Raw genomic sequence first — 23805 nt, forward strand, 5'->3', positions numbered from 1 at the left:
TAAGGATGCATTATGCAACACATGGTGCCAGCTTTACAAGAACGCATCTGTGTGCACACCACTAGTTTCGTACAAGATGGGGCAACACGACATGTCCCTCGCCAGGTGAAAGATGGTGTGAGAAACCTTCCGTTATGACCGCATCATCTCTCGGCAAGTTCACGACGTGTAGCCTTCCCCCAACCTAAAACCGTGTGACTTCTGGTTGTGGCAATATCTTAAAGATCGTATTTATCAGGGATTTTTACGGAATTTTTCCTGATATGCATGAAAGCATACGACACATTGCTCTGATTACCCTGGGTATTCTGATAGCAACAGTCGACCATGCTGTTGCGGATGCAGTATGTTGCTGGGTCTAGAGACGATATTGAACACATGTTGTAACTTATGACCATATCCTAATAAACGCGCCAGAACCACCGCTATGTGTTTGATCGCTCCTCCCCTTTTCCTGCACCAACATCACATTGATTGCTTACAGCGCCATTCTTTCACCTGGTGATAGGAAGTGGAACTATTATTTCTTTTAGCCTATTCCGCGAGCGCGTCGATTAATGAGTATCCCTACGAAGTTACAGCATCCTGCTATGTATACAGCCCCCACTGTAGCACTCCGAACACCGCCTGTTTAATTACAACCACCCGGTACACGATCATGTTGTACCTTGGAGCTCTTTTACACTTTTGGAAATACCTTACTTCTGCGGAATAATTTTTTAATTCCATAAAAATACTGCAGCACACAACAAGTGAATGCTACATTTAAAAATGGAATAATAAAATATATTAAACTTCTAATATTGGGGTGATTGGAGGCGTAAGTTTGAAACTGGTTTCAAGGTATAACATTCTCCACTACTAATTGGCCCGCCAATACAAGTCAACGGCCGAAAGAGGGGAGAAGTTGAAACAATATTTATGAAGCAGCGACGGGTTGGCAATAACACAGTAACGGAAACCACGCGGCTGAGTGTTTAGGAAACGTACAATTCGAACGTTTGCCGAATGCGTTCCATTACTTTATCGGCTGATCGCGCCCTCGTGTCGCACTTTTATGGTTGCTGTCATAGGCAACTTCAGAAACTTAATTCGGAAGTTCGGTGTACTCGGCCATTTCTGAAGTAAACATGCATACATTTGGAATTGATTGGAGTGGCCAAAAGTCAGGGCTGTTCATGACGCCCATAAAAACCGAGCACTAGTCAGAAGCATCCTTAGGCTGTAAATAAGCCATTCTGCGCAGTATCCTCTTTCCCAGGTGTGCTAGGGCAGTAACGATCGAAGGAGAGTTTCTGAGGCGGTAAGAAAAATTTCATCGTAAGGCACCCGTCCATTCTCAAATCTTGGTCCAAAATACAGTTTTAACTTGTCACAAAATTTCATTATAGCCATACAAGAGGTGTGTTGGCAGGAAGTAAGCATTACCTTGGTGCCTGATGACGAAATCAGTGGGTAGAAATAGTCGGAGAAGTTGTCGTTCACGAGAACTGTTAGTCCCATTTCGTAGCCCGGTGAGTCCACTTTAATCCCCGGCTCGTCCTCTCTGTCTCTTTGGTGTCTTTGTATATCCTCTGGGCTGCAACAGAAAAGAAGATGTAGTGGGCCGGCCGCGGTGGTCTCGCGGTTAAGGCGCTCAGTCCGGAACCGCGCGACTGCTACGGTCGCAGGTTCGAATCCTGCCTCGGGCATGGATGTGTGTGATGTCCTTAGGTTAGTTAGGTTTAAGTAGTTCTAAGTTCTAGGGGACTGATGACCACAGATGTTAAGTCCCATAGTGCTCAGAGCCATTTTAACCATTATGTACATAGTGGGATCGAGCGGGAGAGGAGGAGGAAGCGGCGGAAGGCAATAACAGACAGAATGTGTTCTCAGGGAACTTCTGTGTTATTTGTGCTACTTAAATCGGAAAACTTGATATTACGATTTAGGTTAAATCTTGTATAAGACCATTTTTATTACCATACTTCGTGCAATATCTCGAAATCTATTTAGGAACAAGCAACAATTGAGTGGCAATAAAATTATTTTACTGCACCTTAGTTTTCACGACGTTCGTCGGGCCTACACAGTGGCGTGATGACCCAGTACACATCCGCTACTGGTATATTGTTTTAAACTCCCATCTTTATACGAGGGGCGTTCGATAAGTAATGCAAGACATTTTTTTATTCCCCACTCTCTTGGCTACAAAACCGTATTTCTCAACATAATCTCCGTTCAACACAACGGCCTTACGGCACCTTACTGTTAGGGCCTGCATGCCCTCGTGGCACCACTGCACTAGTCGATGTCGGGGGCAACGTCTTGCTGTATCAGTAACGTCCCCAGCATCCACGTGGAATGCAACCTTCGTTGGGCTTGACTGTTTGCTCTCTAGTCCTCGGTTTGGAGGCGAGGAACCCAGCGGCCACACACCTTTGAGTACCACAGTTGGTGGATGAGTGTGTCAGCACTACCAACAGAGACGTCCAGTTGAGCAGCGACGTGTTTGATTGCGATCCGTCGATCATCTAGAAAGAGTGTGTCCGCACGTTCCAACATTGCGGGAGTCACAGCTGTTTGTGGCCGGCCGGTACGCAGGAGATGGGACATGTTTGAGCGACCGCGTTGCAATGTTGGCAGACGCCTCGCCCGACGATTCATCGTGCTTTTGTTCACTGCTGGGTCTCCGTAGACATTCTGCAAGCACCTATGACTATCTGCGATGCTCTGGTTTTCCCCCATAAGAAGCTCAATGACAGTTCTCTGCTCTGCTTCGTTACGGACGCCATTTTGAAGGCTACGTATAGCGCCGCCACGAATCGGAACTTCATGCAACTACAGCAGGTGAAACGGGAATACCCCACGATATCCCACAACAAATTCTGCATTTTTTCAATCGAAAAAATGTGTTGCGTTACTTATTGAACGCTCCTCGCACTCATATCTATTTCGGAACTGATGGGTGTGTCGCCTATTGAGGCGAGTCTTCCATTTTCTAAAACTGAAAGTAGTCGGCGCATCCTACATATCGATAAGTTGGGTGCCTTTCGCCGGTTGTGAGTTTTTATCACTAGTGAAACTATAACTGCTGAGACGTCCACGGGTAGTGTCAATTGATATTAAAGTTTTTTGAGTATGGTACCGCGTGATAATGCAAAAAGCTGCACTGGAGAAACGAACGCTTCGACCAGGGTTACAGTGGCCTTCTTCAGCGTCTACTGCCGACTGTAACCGTGGCCGAAACGTTGGTGTCTCCGGTGCAGTTTTTTACACAGCGACGCGGTACCATAACCAGAAAACGTTTATGTCAAGAACGAAAGTGGGTAACAGAAAGCTTTTCCTTGCGCTAATAGGCAGCATGTTCGATAACAATATCGCTTCTTCTGGGTAAGATATAGTGGAAGGACAAATTAACTTTGCAGCTTTACCGCACAACGGAAAATAGTGTACTGATTCTACAAACACAAATCTCACGCGTACAATTCACTTAAACGCTTGCCACTTGTCGTGATTGCTCGTATGTGTGTACTGTAAAAGGGGAAATTAAAGAGAAATACTGAAACAGGCGAACTACTGAATATTAAAACAGTCTTGTTGGATGCTTGTGTTTCTCCGAAAAGTGTGGGACGTATTAACGAACTTAAACATACTGGTAAACTAAGATGGTAAAACATCATTAACCCCCTAAATTAATTTACGTAACTTGAGCGTGTGACAATGCATAGTAAGAACTGCTGATGACATAAAAATATGTGAGTTTTTTGTTTGGTGTATGCTGCGCGCTCCACGTTTTCTATAACTGCTAACAACACAGATACAGAAGTTGAGCTGGTTAAAACTTTGACTGGCATTTACGTTTGAATAATCTCAATTCCCGCTGGTCAAACTTCAGAGCTAATTAACATGCTAAAAAATAAATGGAGAACTACATTCACTTCGGACAGAAATGCCACACAGTAATCAAACAAAAAGAATGGATTGTCGCACACTTATGCCGACTGTTGATGTTAGAGTTTTGTCGACACATATACGTCTGCCGCTCAGAATTCATAACGGTAGTTTCACAGAAATGAGGTATGTGTAAAAGTTGATAAAGCAAAATGAACTCTTGAATGTAGTTTAAACTGGCGAGTTTTTATGTTGCTCAACTGGCTTTAATCATTACGCCAAAACCACTCTTATTAAGAACGGCAAACTTCTTGTTCTAACTGTATTAACTACGTAAACTAACGAGCTATAAGCGGACATACAGGAAACAACTTGTGTTCTGACAGCTTTTGTTACTTACAGCTGAGCAGGTACACGAAAAATTTCTAACTCATAATGACTGGTGTTTAGACGTGCATTTTGTCATTGCTAGACTTCAAAAATCAGAATATTCATTTGTGTGGCTACATTGTAGGCAGCTGTTTTAAAATTATTGGCCGTAATGTACATCCGTTTGTGCAACTATAAGAAACAGTATACTGGTATTTTTGTGCAAGCAGACGACATTTCCTGAGGCGAGTGAAAATCGGACACAACATACCGTAAGCAAAATCAACAAATTTCAAAACGAACTGTTTTAGATCTAGGAAGCAAGTTAAATGGTTCAAATGGCTCTGAGCACTATGGGACTTAACTTCTGAGGTCATCAGTCCCCTAGAACTTAGAACTACTTATACCTACCTATCCTAAGGACATCACACCCATCCATGCCCGAGGCAGAATTCGAACCTGCGACCGTAGCAGTCGCGCGGTTCCAGACTGAAGCGCCTAGAACCGCTCGGCCACTCCGGCCGGCAAAGCAATTTAAACTGAGGTCATTTTCACTGATGATATTTTACACGCATAAACCGAAAGATTTTTGTGACAAAAATAAGCATTTTCTTGTAGGTGCACAGACAGATTTAAAATGCCTTCAGTGATTTGAGTACTCAAATTAAATACTGTTTGATGTTACAGTAGATGGGACCGTGTTCAGCTGACTCATCCTTCTCTTTATTCGGCTAGTATTACTACTATGCCTGATTGGCGAGTTTTACTGCGTGAGAAGTAGGGTCACCTGATGAAGTCGTCGCTGCCGCGCACGTAGTTGAACGCGCAGCAGAAGCCCTCCATGGTCTTCCTGGTCTTGAACAGCTGCGAGCAGTTGTGGAGGCGGCCCTGCCACGAGCAGCGAACCAGCAGGTCTTCGCACGTAGGCGCCACCTGCCACAGTCACAAGCAGACTTTCCTCGCCGGTCATAGTTCTCATGCCTACGGCTATGAATCGATATCGACATTATTGCATCTCGTCTCTTTGTTTCCTACACTTACTAGCAAGAATCACTAAGTAAATACAGTATCTGCTAAATATTATGACAATACTTATGTTCCATTGGACTTCGTCTATGCAAGTTATTTAAATGTTATGTAACAAATTAACCATCAACAAAATGAAAATGGCAGGAAGATACGGTGATATACGGAAACGGCACTCATTCACTGAAATCAATTATGACCGCAGCGCTTTTAGGGGTACCCTGCCATAGCGTTTTAAAATGAAATTGCCACAGATTTACTTCACCTTCAAAGATGGTAAGTCAGGGAAGAACAGGCTATCTGATTCTTGCATTTTCTTCGTCAGATTCTTAACTCTGCCGAATTGTAGTAGAGGAAGGGTTAAAAATTTAAATGGGAATTGCATGAGTAGCTACGGATTCCTCCAGTCAGCACATGAATGCTCGACGATCTACACTGAGAGACGCTGCAAGAAATAATTTGCTTCCCCCCCCCCCCCCCCCCCCCATGAACCATGGACCTTGCCGTTGGTGGGGAGGCTTGCGTGCCTCAGCGATACAGATGGCCGTACCGTAGGTGCAACCACAACGGAGGGGTATCTGTTGAGAGGCCAGACAAACATGTGGTTCCTGAAGAGGGGCAGCAGCCTTTTCAGTAGTTGCAGGGGCGACAGTCTGGATGATTGACTGATCTGGCCTTGTAACATTAACCAAAACGGCCTTGCTGTGCTGGTACTGCGAACGGCTGAAAGCAAGGGGAAACTACAGCCGTAATTTTTCCCGAGGGCATGCAGCTTCACTGTATGGTTAAATGATGATGGCGTCCTCTTGGGTAAAATAGTCCCCCATTCGGATCTCCGGGCGGGGACTACTCAAGAGGACGTCGTTATCAGGGGAAAGAAAACTGGCATTCTACAGATCGGAGCGTGGAATGTCGGATCCCTTAATCGGGCAGGTAGGTTAGAAAATTTAAAAAGGGAAATGGATAGGTTGAAGTTAGATATAGTGGGAATTAGTGAAGTTCGGTGGCAGGAGGAACAAGACTTTTGGTCAGGTGATTACAGGGTTATAAATACAAAATCAAATAGGGGTAATGCAGGAGTAGGTTTAATAATGAATAAAAAAATAGGAGTGCGAGTTAGCTACTACAAACAGCATAGTGAACGCATTATTGTGGCCAAGATAGACACAAAGCCCATGCCTACTACAGTAGTTCAAGTTTATATGGCAACTAGCTCTGCAGATGATGAAGAAATTGATGAAATGTATGACGAGGTAAAAGAAATTATTCAGGTAGTGAAGGGAAACGAAAATTTAATAGTCATGGGTGACTGGAATTCGTCAGTAGGAAAATGGAGAGAAGGAAACATAGTAGGTGAATATGGATTTGGGGGAAGAAATGAAAGAGGAAGCCGCCTTATAGAATTTTGCACAGAGCATAACTTAATCATAGCTAACACTTGGTTCAAGAATCATAAAAGAAGGTTGTATACCTGGAAGAATCCTGGAGATACTAAAAGATATCAGATAGATTATATAATGGTAAGACAGAGATTTAGGAACCAGGTTTTAAATTGTAAGACATTTCCAGGGGTAATTGTGGATTCTCACCACAATCTATTGGTTATGAACTGCAGATTGAAACTGAAGAAAGTGCAAAAAGGTGGGAATTTAAGGAGATGGGACCTGGATAAACTGAAAGAACCAGAGGTTGTACAGAGTTTCAGGGAGAGCATAAGGGAACAATTGACAGGAATGGGAGAAAGAAATACAGTGGAAGAAGAATGGGTAGCTTTGAGGGATGAAGTAGTGAAGGCAGCACAGGATCAAGCAGGTAAAAAGACGAGGGCTAGTAGAAATCCTTGGGTAACAGAAGAAATATTGAATTTAATTTATGTAAGCAGAATATATAAAAATGCAGTAAATGAAGCAGGAAAAAAGGAATACAAACGTCTCAAAAATGAGATCGACAGAAGTGCAAAATGGCTAAGCAGGGATGGCTAGAGGACAAATGTAAGGATGTAGAGGCTTGTCTCACTAGGGGTAAGATGGATACTGCCTACAGGAAAATTAAAGAGACCTTTGGAGAGAAGAGAACCACTTGTATGAATATCAAGAGCTCAGATGGAAACCCAGTTCTAAGCAAAGAAGGGAAGGCAGAAAGGTGGAAGGAGTATATAGAGGGTTTATAGAAGGGTGATGTACTTGAGGACAATATTATGGAAATGGAAGAGGATGTAGATGAAGATGAAATGGGAGATAAGATACTGCGTGAAGAGTTTGACAGAGCACTGAAAGACCTGAGTCGAAACAAGGCCCCGGGAGTAGACAACATTCCATTCCTTGGGAGAGCCAGTCATGACAAAACTCTACCATCTGGTGAGCAAGATGTATGAGACAGGCGAAATACCCACAGACTTCAAGAAGAATATAATAATTCCAATCTCAAAGAAAGCAGGTGTTGACAGATGTGAAAATTACCGAACTATTAGTTTAATAAGTCACAGCTGCAAAATATTAACGCGAATTCTTTACAGACGGATGGAAAAACTGGTAGAAGAGGACCTCGGGGAAGATCAGTTTGGATTCCGTAGAAATGATGGAACACTTGAGGCAATACTAACCTTACGACTTATCTTAGAAGAAAGATTAAGAAAAGGCAAACCTACGTTTCTAGCATTTGTAGACTTAGAGAAAGCTTTTGACGACGTTAACTGGAATACTCTCTTTCAAATTCTGAAGGTGGCAGGGATAAAATACAGGGAGCGAAAGGCTATTTACAATTTGTACAGAAACCAGATGGCAGTTATAAGAGTCGAGGGGCATGAAAGGGAAGCAGTGGTTGGGAAAGGAGTGAGACAGGGTTGTAGCCTCTCCCCAATGTTATGCAATCAGTATATTGAGCAAGCAGTAAAGGAAACAAAAGAAAAATTCGGAGTAGGTATTAAAATTCATGGAGAAGAAGTAAAAACTTTGAGGTTCACCGATGACATTGTAATTCTGTCAGAGACAGCAAAGGACTTGGAAGAGCAGTTGAACGGAATGGACAGTGTCTTGAAAGGAGGATATAAGATGAACATCAACAAAAGCAAAACGAGGATAATGGAATGTAGTCAAATGAAATCGGGTGATGCTGAGGGGATTAGATTAGGAAATGAGACATTTAAAGTAGTAAAGGAGTTTTGCTATTTAGGGAGCAAAATAACTGATGATGGTCGAAGTAGAGAGGATATAAAATGTAGACTGGCAATGGCAAGGAAAGCGTTTCTGAAGAAGAGAAATTTGTTAACATCGAGTATAGATTTAAGTGTCAGGAAGTCGTTTCTGAAATTATTTGTATGGAGTGTAGCCATGTATGGAAGTGAAACATGGACGATAACCAGTTTGGACAAGAAGAGAATAGAAGCTTTCGAAATGTGGTGCTACAGAAGAATGCTGAAGATAAGGTGGGTAGATCACGTAACTAATGAGGAGGTATTGAATAGGATTGGGGAGAAGAGAAGTTTGTGGCACAACTTGACTAGAAGAAGGGATCGGTTGGTAGGACATGTTTTGAGGCATCAAGGGATCAAAAATTTAGCATTGGAGGGCAGCGTGGAGGGTAAAAATCGTAGAGGGAGACCAAGAGATCAATACACTAAGCAGATTCAGAAGGATGTAGGTTGCAGTAGGTACTGGGAGATGAAGAAGCTTGCACAGGATAGAGTAGCATGGAGAGCTGCATCAAATCAGTCTCAGGACTGAAGACCACAACAACAACAACAACAACAACAACAACAACAACCACATACACATCGCGTAACATAAGTAATATGACGGACAGAACGAGCCGCCGGCCGATGTGGCCGTGCGGTTCTAGGCGCTTCAGTCTGGAACCGCGTGACCGCTACGGTCGCAGGTTCGAGTCCTGCCTCGGGAATTGATGTGTGTGATGTCCTTAGGTTAGTTAGGTTTAAGTAGTTCTAAGTTTTAGGGGACTGATGACCTTAGATGTTAAGTCCCATAGTGCTCAGAGCCATTTGAACCAGAACGAGCAGCAATCTCCAACTGTTTGCTGACGCCGTATTGTATTGGAAAGTCCCGTCGCTAAGAAAGTTGGAGGATACAGGATGGATTTCTATGTGGTGTGATGAATGGAGGCTTGCTCTAAATGTAGAAAAATGTACGTTAAGGCAGATGAGTAGGAAAATGTACCTTGTAATGTTCGAATACGGTACTAGTGCTGTGCTGCATGACACAGTCACGTCGTTTAAATATTTAGGCGTAACCTTGCAAAGCGATATGAGATGAAACTAGGTCGCTAGTAAGGAAGCGAGTGGTCTGTTTGTTGGGAAAGTTCTAGAAAAGTATAGCTCATCTATAAAGGAAATCGCTTGTAGAACTCTAGTGTATCTAGTGCACTGCTAGATTTGTTACCGGTAGGTTCGACGAACAGGAGAGTATTACGAAGATGCTTGAACAGAAATGGGAATGCCTGGAGGAGGACAACGTTCTTTTCACGAATCACTATTGAGAAAGTTTAGAGAACCAGCACTTGCGGTTGACGACAACGGGTCTACTGATGCCGACGTACATTTTGCGCAAGGACCTTGAGGGCAAGATAAGAAAAATTAGAGCTCATATGGAGGCGTGTAGGCAGTCATTTTTCTCGCTCTGTTTGCGAGTGGGCCAGAACAGGGAATGATTAGTACGTGGTACTCTCCACCGTGCACCGTACAGTGGCTTGTGTGTATGTATGTATGTAGATGTAGATATACCTGGACGTAAAGGCAAAATAATAAACCATTCCACCACTGACAAAGGAGATACTGTGCAGAGTAGGTGTGATAAGACTACCTACATCCACATACATACTCTAAAAATCAATGAAAAGAATGTCAGACGTTCTTGGTATGGTATCACATTTTAGAGTTTTTCTCATTGCTATCGCTTATGGAGCTCGGGAAGAATGACTAAATGCATCTGCTTGTGCTGTCTTTAGCATAGTTTCGTCTCCACGCTCCCTGCGCGAACAATACTTAAGGGACTGATCCACCCTCCTCCACTCACAGCACAGTCGCTGACTGAATACTAAAGGAAATGCTGTTTTTATATGTCCTGGCACAAGCTCTGTTGCCTTGTAGAAATACTGAAAGACATTTTTGTAATAAGAGGTGAATTATTTTAGTTTCTTTTACGCTGCTCTCTGTGCACCTCTCGATACTACAACGGCACCCACTAAAGCAAATTTATCGAATGTTTTCGGGAATCTGATAACATTTATAACATTGCATCTGCGGGCCTTTACGACTTCGGCGAAACCTCTAATTTTCAGTCGAGTTTTCATTTGAGGAAACAAAGCAGTGTGAACTATCACTTCTTAAGGGTAGGTGCTCAAGAACTTCGAATGCTGCTGTACCAAAATATTCGGTGGAAGTATTTTCCAGATGTCTTGTAGTGAAAGAACAAAATATCGCAGTCCGCACCGAGGGGCTGCCGGTTTTGATATGAGCTTTTTCCGGTCCACAGAACTGATGTTCGAGAGTATAGCAACAGAAATTGAAATCTACGGTGAAGATCATAGACGCGATTAATCTTCTTTGGTATTTGATCTGAACGTTCCAGTGAAAAAAGGCGCACATCGTCGGCCACAATAGTGCTTTTCAGACAATGAGTTGCTCTCCTTCCGACTGTGTTTTCATTTATGTGCGCCTCGAGATAGTATGCGCCTTCTGTTCCTCTGTGAAGGAGTACAGTTTCCCCGACAAACAAACCGCTATTTCAGTTGTGTCCTGAACAATATGAGAGCTATTTGAGCAGAAAGTCTCAACGACTCTTTCATCACATGATGTGGCACGCGCCCCTCTTACCTTTCGCTTTTTATTTAGAGCACAGTGGCGTCAAAGATTACTGATGACAGCTGAGTGGGGAGCGTTCTCAAGAGGCAAACTCACTCTTCTGAAATTCTGTGATCCGTCCTAATACGGCCGAAGTACGTGCGCATTGATCTGTAAGCAACTGAGACGTTTCATGGAATGACAGATTCACTGAGAGCGCCCAAGGATAAAACTCCGCCGCGAGACTGTCGTCATTGTTCTCTCTCTCTCTCTCTCTCTCTCTCTCTCTCTCTCTCTCTCTCTCTCCGTCCGAACAGGCCTTGGAAGGCCCAACGGTACCGACCGGCTGCCGTGTCATCCTCAGCCCATAGGTGTCACTGGATGAGGATATGGAGAGGCATGTGGTCAGCACACCTCTCTCTCTGCCGTATGTCAGTTTACGAGACCGGAGCCGCCACTTCTCAATGAAGTAGCTCCTCAGTTTGCCTCACAAGGGCTGAGTGCACCCTGCTTGCCAACAGCGGTCGGCAGACCGGTGATCACCCATCCAAGAGCCAGCCCAGTCCGACAGCTCTTAACTTCGGTAATCTGACGGGAACCGGGTTCTTCCTTCCACTGTGAAATATTTTGGTTGTTACTGATCGCCCGTCGGTGGAAACGTGGTAGAAGCAGCTTGAGCTCTGGGCTGTATGGCGTATACGAACAGGTCTAAACATCCACAGACGCAGGCCTTTTCTCCTCGATACTCAGATTTTGTCACAACACATAATACAGAAGTGGCGCGCTTCAAAAACTTCCCAAGAAAATCTTAGACCATCGTATCTCGACAATGGATAATTACTCGAAGAAAAAAATCTTTGTCTCTTTACCCGTTTATCAACTTTCTTTCAAAGTATGAACCGATTCGTAAAAGTTTAAGGTACAGAATTGATGCACTTGGAAAACTTTCCAGAACAACATGTTTTTTGCACGTAAAATCCAGACGAAGTAAGATTTTTCAAACGGTTGACACTTATCTTAGACCAGGGTTCGATACGCCGTTGGAACAAAACCAAACAATCAGTCTCGCTCCAGTCCGGACTTACGGGCAACTGATTTTGTACGTAAAATCCGAGCGAAGGTGACTGTTTCTGCACGTAATCTCTCAACGTTGCACATACAAATAGTGCCATTAGCTGGGCATTAATTTCAGCCCAAATAATTTTTTTTTGAAAAAGGAGACAATCGATTCGTACAATTTACTTGGGCGTCAGCTCTGGTTCGTCGTTCAAACCTTGTTCAATATATGTTCGAATGGTTATACAAATGGCCGCTGGTTCGGGCTATACCAGAAACGTTTTACCCCATGTTCTCCCCAGCTCCAGCAGGAACCTAGCACCACGATTCCCCTCCACACTCCCCCTCCCCCCCCCCCCCCCCCCCTATTCTGCGAGCGGCCTTTTCGGACATTCTTGTTACAGCGCTTCCGCGTTGTAACTGTATGTCGGATACGGAGACAACCGATTCAGGGTTGCAAATGGCTCCAATAGCTCTGAGCACTATGGGACGTAACATCTGAGGTCATCAGTCCCCTAGAACTTACAACTAGTTAAATATAACTAACCTAAGGACATCACACACATTCATGCCCAAGGCAGGATTCGAACCTGCTGACCGTAGCAGTCGCGCAGTTCCGGACTGAAGCGCCTAGAACCGCTCGGCTACCGCGGCTGGCAGATTCAGGGAGAAAGTGTTTCCATAATAGGAAAAATGGTCGCTCTACGAATGGTAGTCATCTCCACCAGCACTTTGTGGTGGGGAAGAGTCGTGGCTTCCAGAAGGACATGTGACAGGAGTGGTTCATCGTGACACCTGGAGCGACGAGTTCCTGGGGACGAAGTTACCTCACTTCTTGCGACCCGTATTATAAAGCATAACGCAGTAACATTCTGCACAGAGACAACAAGGGAGTATCGACCTCGAACCAGCTGACGACGGATCAGTTCGATCCAGTCATGATGTCTCACTCTTATTCATGCTGATTCTTTTTGAGCTGAAATTGCTGTTAGGTCTGGTGCTGGGTGACGTGTGACGATGACTGCGACCATGCCAAAGATGTCATGTGCGGTCCACACGAAATACACCTGGTGGTCAGTGTCTGAAGAGAGAAAGTCACACTCTGGTTCACAGGCATGCAGCATAACGTACATAGCGACGCAGCTATGTCCAGTTTCCTGCTGAGTGGTATGTTCAATGAGCGTACCACCACTAAAGGTGCGCCGATGATTTGAAGCGGTTCATTGAGAGAGATTTTGAATAAAAATTTTTTTACAATCGTTTAATAATGTGTTTAAATGATACGATTGGATGGACTAGGTAAAGTGTAATACCATTATAAAAAAATTATTTCTTGAATTTATATTTTGTATGTCAGTCGCAGAACTTAAATTTATTGTGTAAAGTAATTATTTTCAATCTCAAAGTGTTTATTAAATATTTATGTGGCGTCTGTTCTTTCGGTTGATTTAAATCAATGGGGACTGTTAAAAATAGGGGCAGGATTGGGATTTGAACCCGTGTCTTCCGCTTCGTAGGCAGATGCCGTGACCACTGCTACATCTTCTTTTTATCTCATTTTTTCGTTATTGTGCGTTCCATTTGCTTATGGCGGACGTCCCATGAGGCTTGTTCAAGTTAATCGTTGAGCCTTTAACTCAGGTATTTTTTTTTAATTACGGAGGGCAGCTACTAATCCTCTTACCGAACAAGCTGAGCTACCGTACCGGCGTCATCCGCGCTACTGATATAGTGCTCCTTACCCATTATCCTCATTACTCGCGGTATTTCGGCAATTCCCATAAGAGTTCGAGCGTGCTGCGCATCCCCACTGAAGTGATCATTGACCCTCCTCGCCTTTATTATAAACTGGGGGAAAAAAGTCGCAACACCTAAAAATAATTAATACAGGGTAATGAAAATTCGGGAATGCATTTGTCTGGGTGACATATTTAAGTGGTTAACGTTGTAATGTCAGAGATTCACGCAAGCGCGAGATAAGGCATTGCAAATACAGGGTGATTCAAAAAGAATACCACAACTTTAAAAATGTGTATTTAATGAAAGAAACATAATATAACCTTCTGTTATACATCATTACAAAGAGTATTTAAAAAGGTTTTTTTCACCAAAAACAAGTTCAGAGATGTTCAATATGGCCCCCTCCAGACACTCGAGCAATATCAACCCGATACTCCAACTCGTTCCACACTCTCTGTAGCATATCAGGCGTAACAGTTTGGATAGCTGCTGTTATTTCTCGTTTCAAATCATCAATGGTGGCTGGGAGAGGTGGCTGAAACACCATATCCTTACCATACCCCCATAAGAAAAAATCGCAGGGGGTAAGATCAGGGCTTCTTGGAGGCCAGTGATGAAGTGCTCTGTCACGGGCTGCCTGGCGGCCGATCCATCGCCTCGGGTAGTTGACGTTCAGGTAGTTACGGACAGATAAGTGCCAATGTGGTGGCGCTCCATCCTGCTGAAATATGAATTGTTGTGCTTCTTGTTCGAGCTGAGGGAACAGCCAATTCTCTAACATCTCCAGATACTGTAGTCCAGTTACAGTAGCACCTTCGAAGAAAAAGGGACCAAAAACCTTATTGGCTGAAATGGCACAGAAAACGTTCACCTTAGGCGAGTCACGTTCATACTGAGTTGTTTCCCGCGGATTCTCAGTGCCCCATATACAGACATTGTGACGGTTGACTTTCCCGTTAGTGTGGAAAGTTGCTTCATCACTAAACACAATCTTTGAAACGAAAGATTCGTGTGTTTCCATTTGAGCAAGGATAAAATCACAGAAATCGATTCTTTTAATCTTATCAGCTGCAGACAGTGCTTGAACCAATTTCAGACGATAAGGTTTCATAACTAACCTTTTTCGTAGGACTCTCCATACAGTTGATTGTGGAATTTGCAGCTCTCTGCTAGCTCTGCGAGTCGATTTTCCTGGGCTGCGAACAAATGCTTGCTGGATGCGTGCTACATTTTCATCACTCGTTCTCGGCCGTCCAGAACTTTTCCCTTTGCACAAACACCCATTCTCTGTAAACTGTTTATACCAACGTTTAATACACCACCTATCAGGAGGTTTAACACCATACTTAGTTCGAAATGCACGCTAAACAACTGTCGTCGATTCACTTCTGCCGTACTCAATAACACAAAAAGCTTTCTGTTGAGCGGTCGCCATCTTAGCATCAACTGACGCTGACGCCTAGTCAACAGCGCCTCAAGCGAACAAATGTACAACTAAATGAAACTTTATAGCTCCCTTAATTCGCAGACAGATAGTGCTTAGCTCTGCCTTTTGTCGTTGCAGAGTTTTAAATTCCTAAAGTTGTGGTATTCTTTTTGAATCACCCTGTATAAAATTCTGGTACCTTAATAACCAGTGTAATTGCCAGAATATTGAATGAAAGTGTGCAAACGTGCATGGCTTGTGTTGTCCAGGTGCGGACGTCAGTTTGTGGGATGGCGTTCCATGCCTATTGCACGTGGTCGGTCAGTGTTGGTTCTGGATGACGTTGGAGTTGTCGTCCGATGTTGTCTGATATGTGCTCGATTGGAGACAAATCTGATGATCAAACAGACCAAGCCAACATGTCGACACTGTGTAGAGCATGCTGGGTTACATCAGTGATATGTGGGTGAGAGTTACCCTATTGGAAAAAAACCCTTTCATGCAGTTCAAGAATGGCAGCATATAAGGTCGAATCACCAAATGGACGTACAAATTTTGAGATAATCGCGTAAGCTGATAAGATAATCACAGGTTAGCTGGTATACTTGCTGACAATTTCATTAACTCTCCAGAAGAAAAGTTCTTCAACTGTTTCTCACCTACAGCGCTAGGCACTCTCTCCTATTTCGAATATGTCGCTGATTAGTTTAGTCATCTACAAAGGACCTGTTGATGGCATTGACCGTATTTTCGATCTCTTCAGTGAACTTCACGAGAAAATATCCTTCACCAGCGAACTCGAAAACGACCCCTGTCAATTGAATTTTCTTGACTTGACGCTTACAGTTGAAGAAACTAAAATCTCATTTAATGTTTTTCGTAAAGAAACATATACCGATCAGATCGTACCTGCGTCTTCTATGCACCCACAAACTCATAAGAACGCTTTCTTTCGCTCTGCTATTCACAGAGCTACTTCTATTCCATGCTCGAAAGAAAAATTCGAGGAAGAAATTAATTTAATCAAAACGATTGCAGTTAACAACGTATACGAACCTGCCATAGTGGATAACATCCTTAAAAAGAAAACTGTTAAGAGTTACTACACACGGCAGCTCTATTATCGAGTCCAGCCTAAAGAAGAAGATTTGTTCTATTCCTTGCTTGGGGCCCATCTATCAGATTCAACGCCTTCTTCGTAATAAATACAACTGCAATGTCGCCATTTCAACCAATAATAGTTCGGAAAAAATTTTTATTAGTAATTTAAAATGGGCCCGTTCCCCTTTGAAAAACTCTGGTGTCTATAAGATTCTTTGCGACACCTGCTCTTCTTACTACATTGGACGAACAGGACGTGCATTGAGAGTCAGATACAAAGAACATCTTTTAAGAAAAAATTCGTCTTTTGCCGACCACCTTCTGATTACAGGCCACACGCCTGCAAACATTTTGCAAACTGAGAAGAAAGGGCGTAGATTAGATGTTCTCAAAGAATTAGAAATTTTTAAACACCTTTCTCGAAATTATGGGTCTCATTCTTAATGAGCAGCTACAATTACGTAATGAAAGCTTCTTCAGTCGTATAAAGCCGTTACTTGATATTTGGTTTCGTGTTCCCTCGTGCAGTTACCGAATTTTTTTTTCTATCTTAGTCGATTTATAATTTTTGTTCGCCAAATGGTTTATATTAACTACACTTCATGTTACATCGTTTTTCTACTCGCTGAGTTATTCAGCTCCTTTTGTAATTCTGCAATGGCGTTGTCAGCGTTTAAACTGTACTTTTAAGCTCTTATGTAGACAAATTGTCACCATGTCTGCTGCTGTCAGATAAAATATTGCCTCTTACTTCATGTATTAAATAATGATCATCACAATATTCGTCTGTCTATATCTTGAGTGTTAAGTAGCCTGTTTGTATTTGCAGCTACTAGAAGGCACTTTTGGTGTAATGTTCATCGGTCCGCAATTGCTTACGCGGGTGCCGCGATCTGATGCTACCGCAGCTCAACATGTGTGAGCAGCCCACAGTGGCTTGCCTTCTATGTTTTTCTATTATAAGATTTTGTGACTAAAGCTTTATCGCTTGATATTTATTTTATACGTGACATGTCAGTACTAAGCCTTTTCTTTTTATACTGCTCGTCAGTACTTACCCTTAAAAATTTTTTTCCTAGAACTTTGTACTTATGCTATAGACCAGTTGAAATGTTTTATTGCTGATGAAGGCACTCTTAGTAGTGGCCGAAATCTAGGTCAGAAAGACTTCATTTTTGCGATCGTGGGCTGTTGTTGCTTTAATTTTAACCACGTAAGTCCTCTTATTGCCGTACGAAATCACACTCGAGACCATAACACCAGGTGTAGGTCCAGTGTCGCTAGCACGCAGAGAGATAGGTTGCAAGCTCTCAACTTAACCAATACAAGGCCATCACTGGCACCGAGGCAGAATCAGCTTTCATCAGAAAACGCAACACACCTCCACCCTGTCCTCCAACAAATTCTCGCTTGACGTCACTGAAGTGGCAAATAGCGCTGATTTGGGATCAGCAGAATGCACATAACAGTGTGCGGTAATGGGCGAGTTGTAGCGCCCTGAAAATATTCTAAGTTCGGAGTTGGCGTGGTCACGCAGGCTGCTCGGCAAGCCAGGGTTCGCCAGCGACCGCGTGATGTCGAACGTTAGCCGGGGTCCAGGCCGAAAACGTGGCTGGGAATTCCTTGGTGACGCTGTGTCGATGAAAGAGACTTGCATGCCGAGAGTGCCAAAGATGGCGGAATTTGTGAAACCTTAATGGCAGATATTTCACAGTTCATATAGAAATTAATAGCAGCCAGATGAATCGTCATACCTCAAAAAGAAACATGTACATTACCATTATTTGCACGACGGTTCTGATGGTATAATCAGATTTCCAATATCTTTATTAGTTTAAAGTTTAGTATCTGACGATAAATTATACAAGTAACACCCAGCAACGAATTTCCAAAATCTAAATCTGTCATCCGATTTTGTCGAGCGATGTGTCTTTAGGAAGCTATTAGTGTAAACCTAAATTGGTATAAATTACAGGCACGTAACTTGAACAGTACATGAGTTATTGGAGGTCAAAGTGGCCGACTACTATCGATCGCGTCAGGCCATAAGTACTCCACAGTTACACGAAAAAACGGTAGCAGTATACTTATAAATATATTTATTCATCTATGTCTTTGTTTATATCCGATATATACTATTCATGAAGAAATTGGTCAACTATTTACAGAGTTTTAGTAAGCACACAGACATTAGACTACTGGCTTACCTCTGTTCTATTACTTTGATATATGTTTATTTAATTTATGTATTTAATAATGTGTGTTAGAGCGTGTTTATGGTTTAGCCGTTGGAATATTTATTTAATTTGAAGTTATTTAAAGGTAGTAAATCCAGTCTTTCGAATGTGTTTCATTATGTTTATGAGTGTGTGTTGGCTTGGAGACAGGGCGGGAGCGCTCTAGCCAATCACAGCGCTCGTTTCCAAGAGGGACACGTGGAGTGACGTATGGAGGTCAGGGAGGAGCATCGTTTCCGGAGAGGACTCGGGGGAGTTCTGAACAGTGCGGCGCGAGGGACAGTCGCAGGAAAGACTTTGAGAGTGGAGCAGTTTGCGCGTTGTTGCGAGAGAGAGAAATATTTCGTGGTGCTGACTTGTGCACTTGTGAGATTTCCGTGGTTTCTGCAGTGAAGACGTAGTATGCGTTCAGAAGTGAATATCTTGCGAGCTATGTTGTTGCTCATAACTAATTACGTGAAGCAGGAATCTATTGCTTTCCGGCCGGCAGGGGGGGGGGGGGGGGGGGGGGGGAGCGGAGCGGTTCTAGGCGCTTCAGTCAGGAACCGCGCGACCGCTACGGTCGCAGGTTTGAATCCTGCCGCGGGCATGGATGTGTGTGATGTCCTTAGACTAATTAGGTTTAAGTAGTTCTAAGTTCTAGGGGACTGATGACCTCAGAAGTTAAGTCCCATAGTGCTCAGAGCCATCTATTGCTTTCCTGTTGTTCAACTTATATTTTAATTGCTGGGCCATCGACACCAATAAGTGTTTTACAGTAATAAAGGGCATTCCTAAAGGTGCTTCTGCTGTCGTACTCATCATTTAAAGTCGTTAAAATATTACCTGCAGAATTTATTTAATTGCAATCTTTCATGTATAAATGTTTGTTACGTTCAAAATTCGCAATTGTCGAGTGATAGGAATCTTCGACCATTCGATTCTTGTGTATATTCATATTGTATACTGTAGACTCAGGAGTATATGGCTTGTAATGCGGTAACTACGTATCCCTGCCGGTAGACAACGAAACCAGCCAAAACTTTCACTGTTTCAACTCTGAATCGGAGGGTATGTAGTTGAGGGCCACCAGACATCATTTCATTCTTATTAGAAAGCCCGCAACAGGGTGTGTGGCTCGGAGCTGTCCTTGAAGTTACCGATTTGTAAGAGTTTGATGTGTCACTGCGGTGCCAGCTGCTGCTCATATTGCTGCTGTAGATGCAGTAGGATGCGCCACAGCCGGAATCTGCACACGATTGTCTTCCCTGTCAGCATCCCGTTCTTCTTGCAGCCGTACTTTCCAATGATCACTGCCGCCAGTAATCAAGTACAGTGGCTACATTCCTGCCAAATATTTCTGCAGTACCGCTGAAGGCACGTCCGTCTTCTCGTAGCCCTATTACACGACCTAGTTCAAACTCAGCGGGGTGTTGACAATGGCGTCTTTGTCGCCTTTAAGGCATTCTTGACTAACATCAACTCACCACGTCTAATCTCAAAGGCAACCAACGCCCAAGACCGTTGAAGCGTGTACTTAAATCGAACATAATTTTCATTTTCATTGTATGGTACTAGCACCATTAGTACGCGACTGGCGCGAAATTTAAATAGACATCACCATTCAGATGTAGAAACACGCGTAACAAATTTCGTTTATGTCGCACAACTGCTTCTTGGTGTTGTAACTTTTTCAGTTAGTCTGTATGTAGTATCTGTTGTTTCGCACATGAAGGCAAGGACGGCCAGTACGGATGCACACTTCGCTCGAGCTCTTACGGTGAATCGGCGAAATATCGCGAGTAATGAGGAGAATGGACAAGGGTTCTTTTAAGTAGTGTGTGGATAAGTTGAGAATTTGGGTCCGGCGGAACGTGTTAGGGTCTGGATGGCGCAGTGCTCAATTAGTTTGTCTAATAAGCAGGAGACTCGGGTTCGCATCCTGGTTTGGCACAAATTTTCATTTTTCCCCATTGACTTAAATCAATGCTCATTGGTAGCTAATGTCTTAATTCCTCTGTATCTCGTTTATTAATTGTTTTCCCTTTATTCCAGATACTAGTTTCACACTTGCGCTAGGAGACGTAACTGCAGAATTCCGTCAGAGCTTGAAATGAGATATGTTTTGTTAGTCAATAAATTCACAAAGTAATTAGAATAAACAGACGGTCATTTCATTGAATCCTCAGCCCCTGAAAGTAATATGTTTTCGGACAATCTTGTATATCTGTTCGATCAGAATTGTATCTGAGGTTCCACTGCATTGACATCAGTTTCGGACTTTTGTCAATCCGACCATAAGTGGATTATTTGCATTATGCAGCAGCTGATGTTGGCGATACGTTTAAAATTGTAAATGCCAAACTGCACGAAGATTGCTTAGTGCACGATCATCGCCATCAGCACTATGGAGAAACATGAATAGCAACTGCCAGAGAGAATCTTTCGAAAAGGATCAATAACAATTTGAAATTCCGCTAGATTTGCCACAATAATTCCGGAAGCAAATTGAAGCAAATTACTTAGTGTTTCTTCATAGTATATTGCTTGACACTCTTCATTTGTAGTGGATGCTCTCCTTTACACCATGGAACGAGAAGGTTTGTTACTGCGTGGATCTTTTTGCACGTAAACTCCTTTCTACGTTTCACGGCATTTTTTGTAACTGATTGGTCTTCTGCAGAAAATATTTTACTCGCCTCCAGAACTGCCTCTGCGTTAGCTCAAATCAGTAATGATAACATCAAACAACGACAATTAATCACTTTGTAATATACGTCTGACTTGTGGTGTTTTGGAACAAACGTATCCTTCGACATTAATAGTGTTGTAACATTGGTATGTCTGCAGTTGTACATATGTCGTATCAGAGAAAACAGTGGTTTGTTAAGATTTATCGTTTCGTTGTCCTGTACTGACTCCTTTCCTTTATATCTAATATTGAAAGTGTTGGTGCAATTACCAGATATGTCTTATTTTGACCGAAAATAAGTTTTTACTATCAATGCTTAACTCGAAAATTGCTAGTTCGTATGGTGTAAGAATGGGTTCTGTTCTTCGAACTAGCTCAATGGACATGTCGACGTCGGCTGTCTGAGGCAAGAATCTGACCCGTCCAGGACTTGCTTTGTCGTTGCATCAAACAGTAGTGAGATTCTGGCATGTACAATACATCCAATAAGTTTACTGTGACTGGAGTTACACTTAGAAAACCTGTTTCGGCCTAAAATTAAGAGTGCTGATAAGCTTACTGCTTCGTAGTACAGGTTCTCTGAATACTCCACTGAATGCAAGCATGTAGTTTGCTGTGGCGCATTGTTGCCACAACTATCACAGTTTCGTAATTCAGAAAGCTTCAGTTACGGTGATATTTCTGAGGATACAGAGAGCTATAGGTAAGCAAAGTATTGGCGCGTATGTCTTTAGCGTTACATGGATTCTGTATGCAGGTAAGTCACCAGTTCCGTGTGTCGTGTACGACACGAGCAAAGCGAAGAGGGTAATAAAAGTCCTAAGTGTAACAGGTTAATAAGGAGCTCATGGCGCATCTCCTTCTGATGAAATGTATGCAGCAACTGAAATTGGCACATTTTTCTTGGCTACCTTTATGAAATCCTTATATTTCTCACATTTAATTGGTGCAGGCACTTCATAAATATTCTGTGATACTCCCTTGGCTTACATCTGAAACTACTGTTGCGCCTGAAGACTTTTCTGCCGTAAGGCCAACATGCTGCGTTCTGTTGGCTAGAAATTCTCTAAGCTGATCATAAATCCGCTCCTAATTTGTTCTTTAGTTGATAGTGAGGATCAATCTTGGTGCTCGAAGCTACTTCGTGGACGGAAAGAGCGAGCATGGTTTTACAAATACTCACATACACGGCGTCCTGATGCACAGTGGTCCAACCAATTTGAAAACCTGGACATGATAGGAAAATAAAGGTTAGACGTTCCGACTTCAGTCTCTCGATATGTTGTGTAGAGTGCGATGGAGCATACTTGCCCAATCTGCGGTGTCATTTCAGTCTCAAGTCGATCTGATACATGCCGTGCGATTTGAGCCGAGGGAGGCGGCGTAGTGGTTAGAACACTGGACTCGCATTCAGGAAGATCAAATCCTCGACCGGCCATCAAGATTTAGATTTTTTGTGATTTCAGTAAATCGCTTCAGGCAAATACCAGGATGGTTCCTTTGAAAGAGCACGGCCGATTTCCTTTCCCATCGTTCACGCAGCCCGAGCTTGTGCTCCGTCTGTAATGATCTCGCTGTCTATGGGACGTTAAACCCAGTCTTCCTTCCATTCCTTTGTGACATTTGACGGTGAACAGTGAACCGGACAACGAAACATTTTTCATATATTGTTTGTCCTGTTTAATATATGACGGTGTTCCTACCTATTTTCCAGGATAAAACAAGATGGGTAGCACTCCAGGAGAAATGTTTGACATTTTTAATCGGTGTATTGATGTACATCGAATTAAAACTAAACTACCACCGATATTATTCGAAGTCTTTGGCTACAAAATTGCCTCTGCGTGGCTCCAATTTTGTAAACAGCTCTCCTACCACATTAATAATACAGTTAACTAGTTCAAATGTATTTGAACGCATATGTTTGCGGCAGTTCCATAGGTTAAAAATGGGTCCCTCATTATTGCATAAATTATTATCTGCACAAAAAGATTGGTATTAGAGTGTCTTGAAGAATTCATGAGGAGCTTTTGGGAACTGTGATCTTAATTTTTTTTTTTTCGGAAATTGGCAAATAATCTTTACAAGATTTTAATTTACCCAAGTAACATTGTTTTTTTCGCGAAATGCTGGAGAAGTATTCAAATCTTATACAGAGAACTCTAGAACCAAAACACATCTATCAACGACTCTGAAAAAAAATATATTTCTCGAAAGTCGGGCACCAACTTCAATTTGCAATAATTCCCAATGCCGACAAGATGCTACATAATTTCGGATATGCCACGATCGAAGCTGCTCCGTTGACAATTTGTCGGCTGTCTGAAGATGCACTGGAACCTCAGAATAAAGATGCCTGGCGTTACCGAGACGATTTTACAAGCAAATATTCCCGCGAGAAAACGATGCATGCCGTATTCCATCGGCTTCTGGCACCCTCGGATTCATTCATTTCGGGAATCCAGAAAATGATAACTGAAGACAATAAAGAGATGTCAGTCTCAGATAACAG

General features: G+C 42.9%; 1 protein-coding gene across 1 annotated transcript in view; it reads right to left on the minus strand.

The window, feature by feature from the left end:
* The window catches only part of LOC124594668 (sodium channel protein Nach-like), a 104218-nt gene that overhangs the window by 53707 nt on the left and 26706 nt on the right, over positions 1–23805 (minus strand). The window contains 3 exon segments of the mRNA XM_047133039.1: positions 1429–1536; positions 3835–3862; positions 5030–5175. Coding sequence (XP_046988995.1) covers positions 1429–1536; positions 3835–3862; positions 5030–5175 — 282 coding nt within the window.

This window comes from Schistocerca americana, chromosome 1 (assembly GCF_021461395.2).
Source record: "Schistocerca americana isolate TAMUIC-IGC-003095 chromosome 1, iqSchAmer2.1, whole genome shotgun sequence".
In the NCBI taxonomy this organism is placed as follows: Eukaryota; Metazoa; Arthropoda; class Insecta; order Orthoptera; family Acrididae; genus Schistocerca; species Schistocerca americana.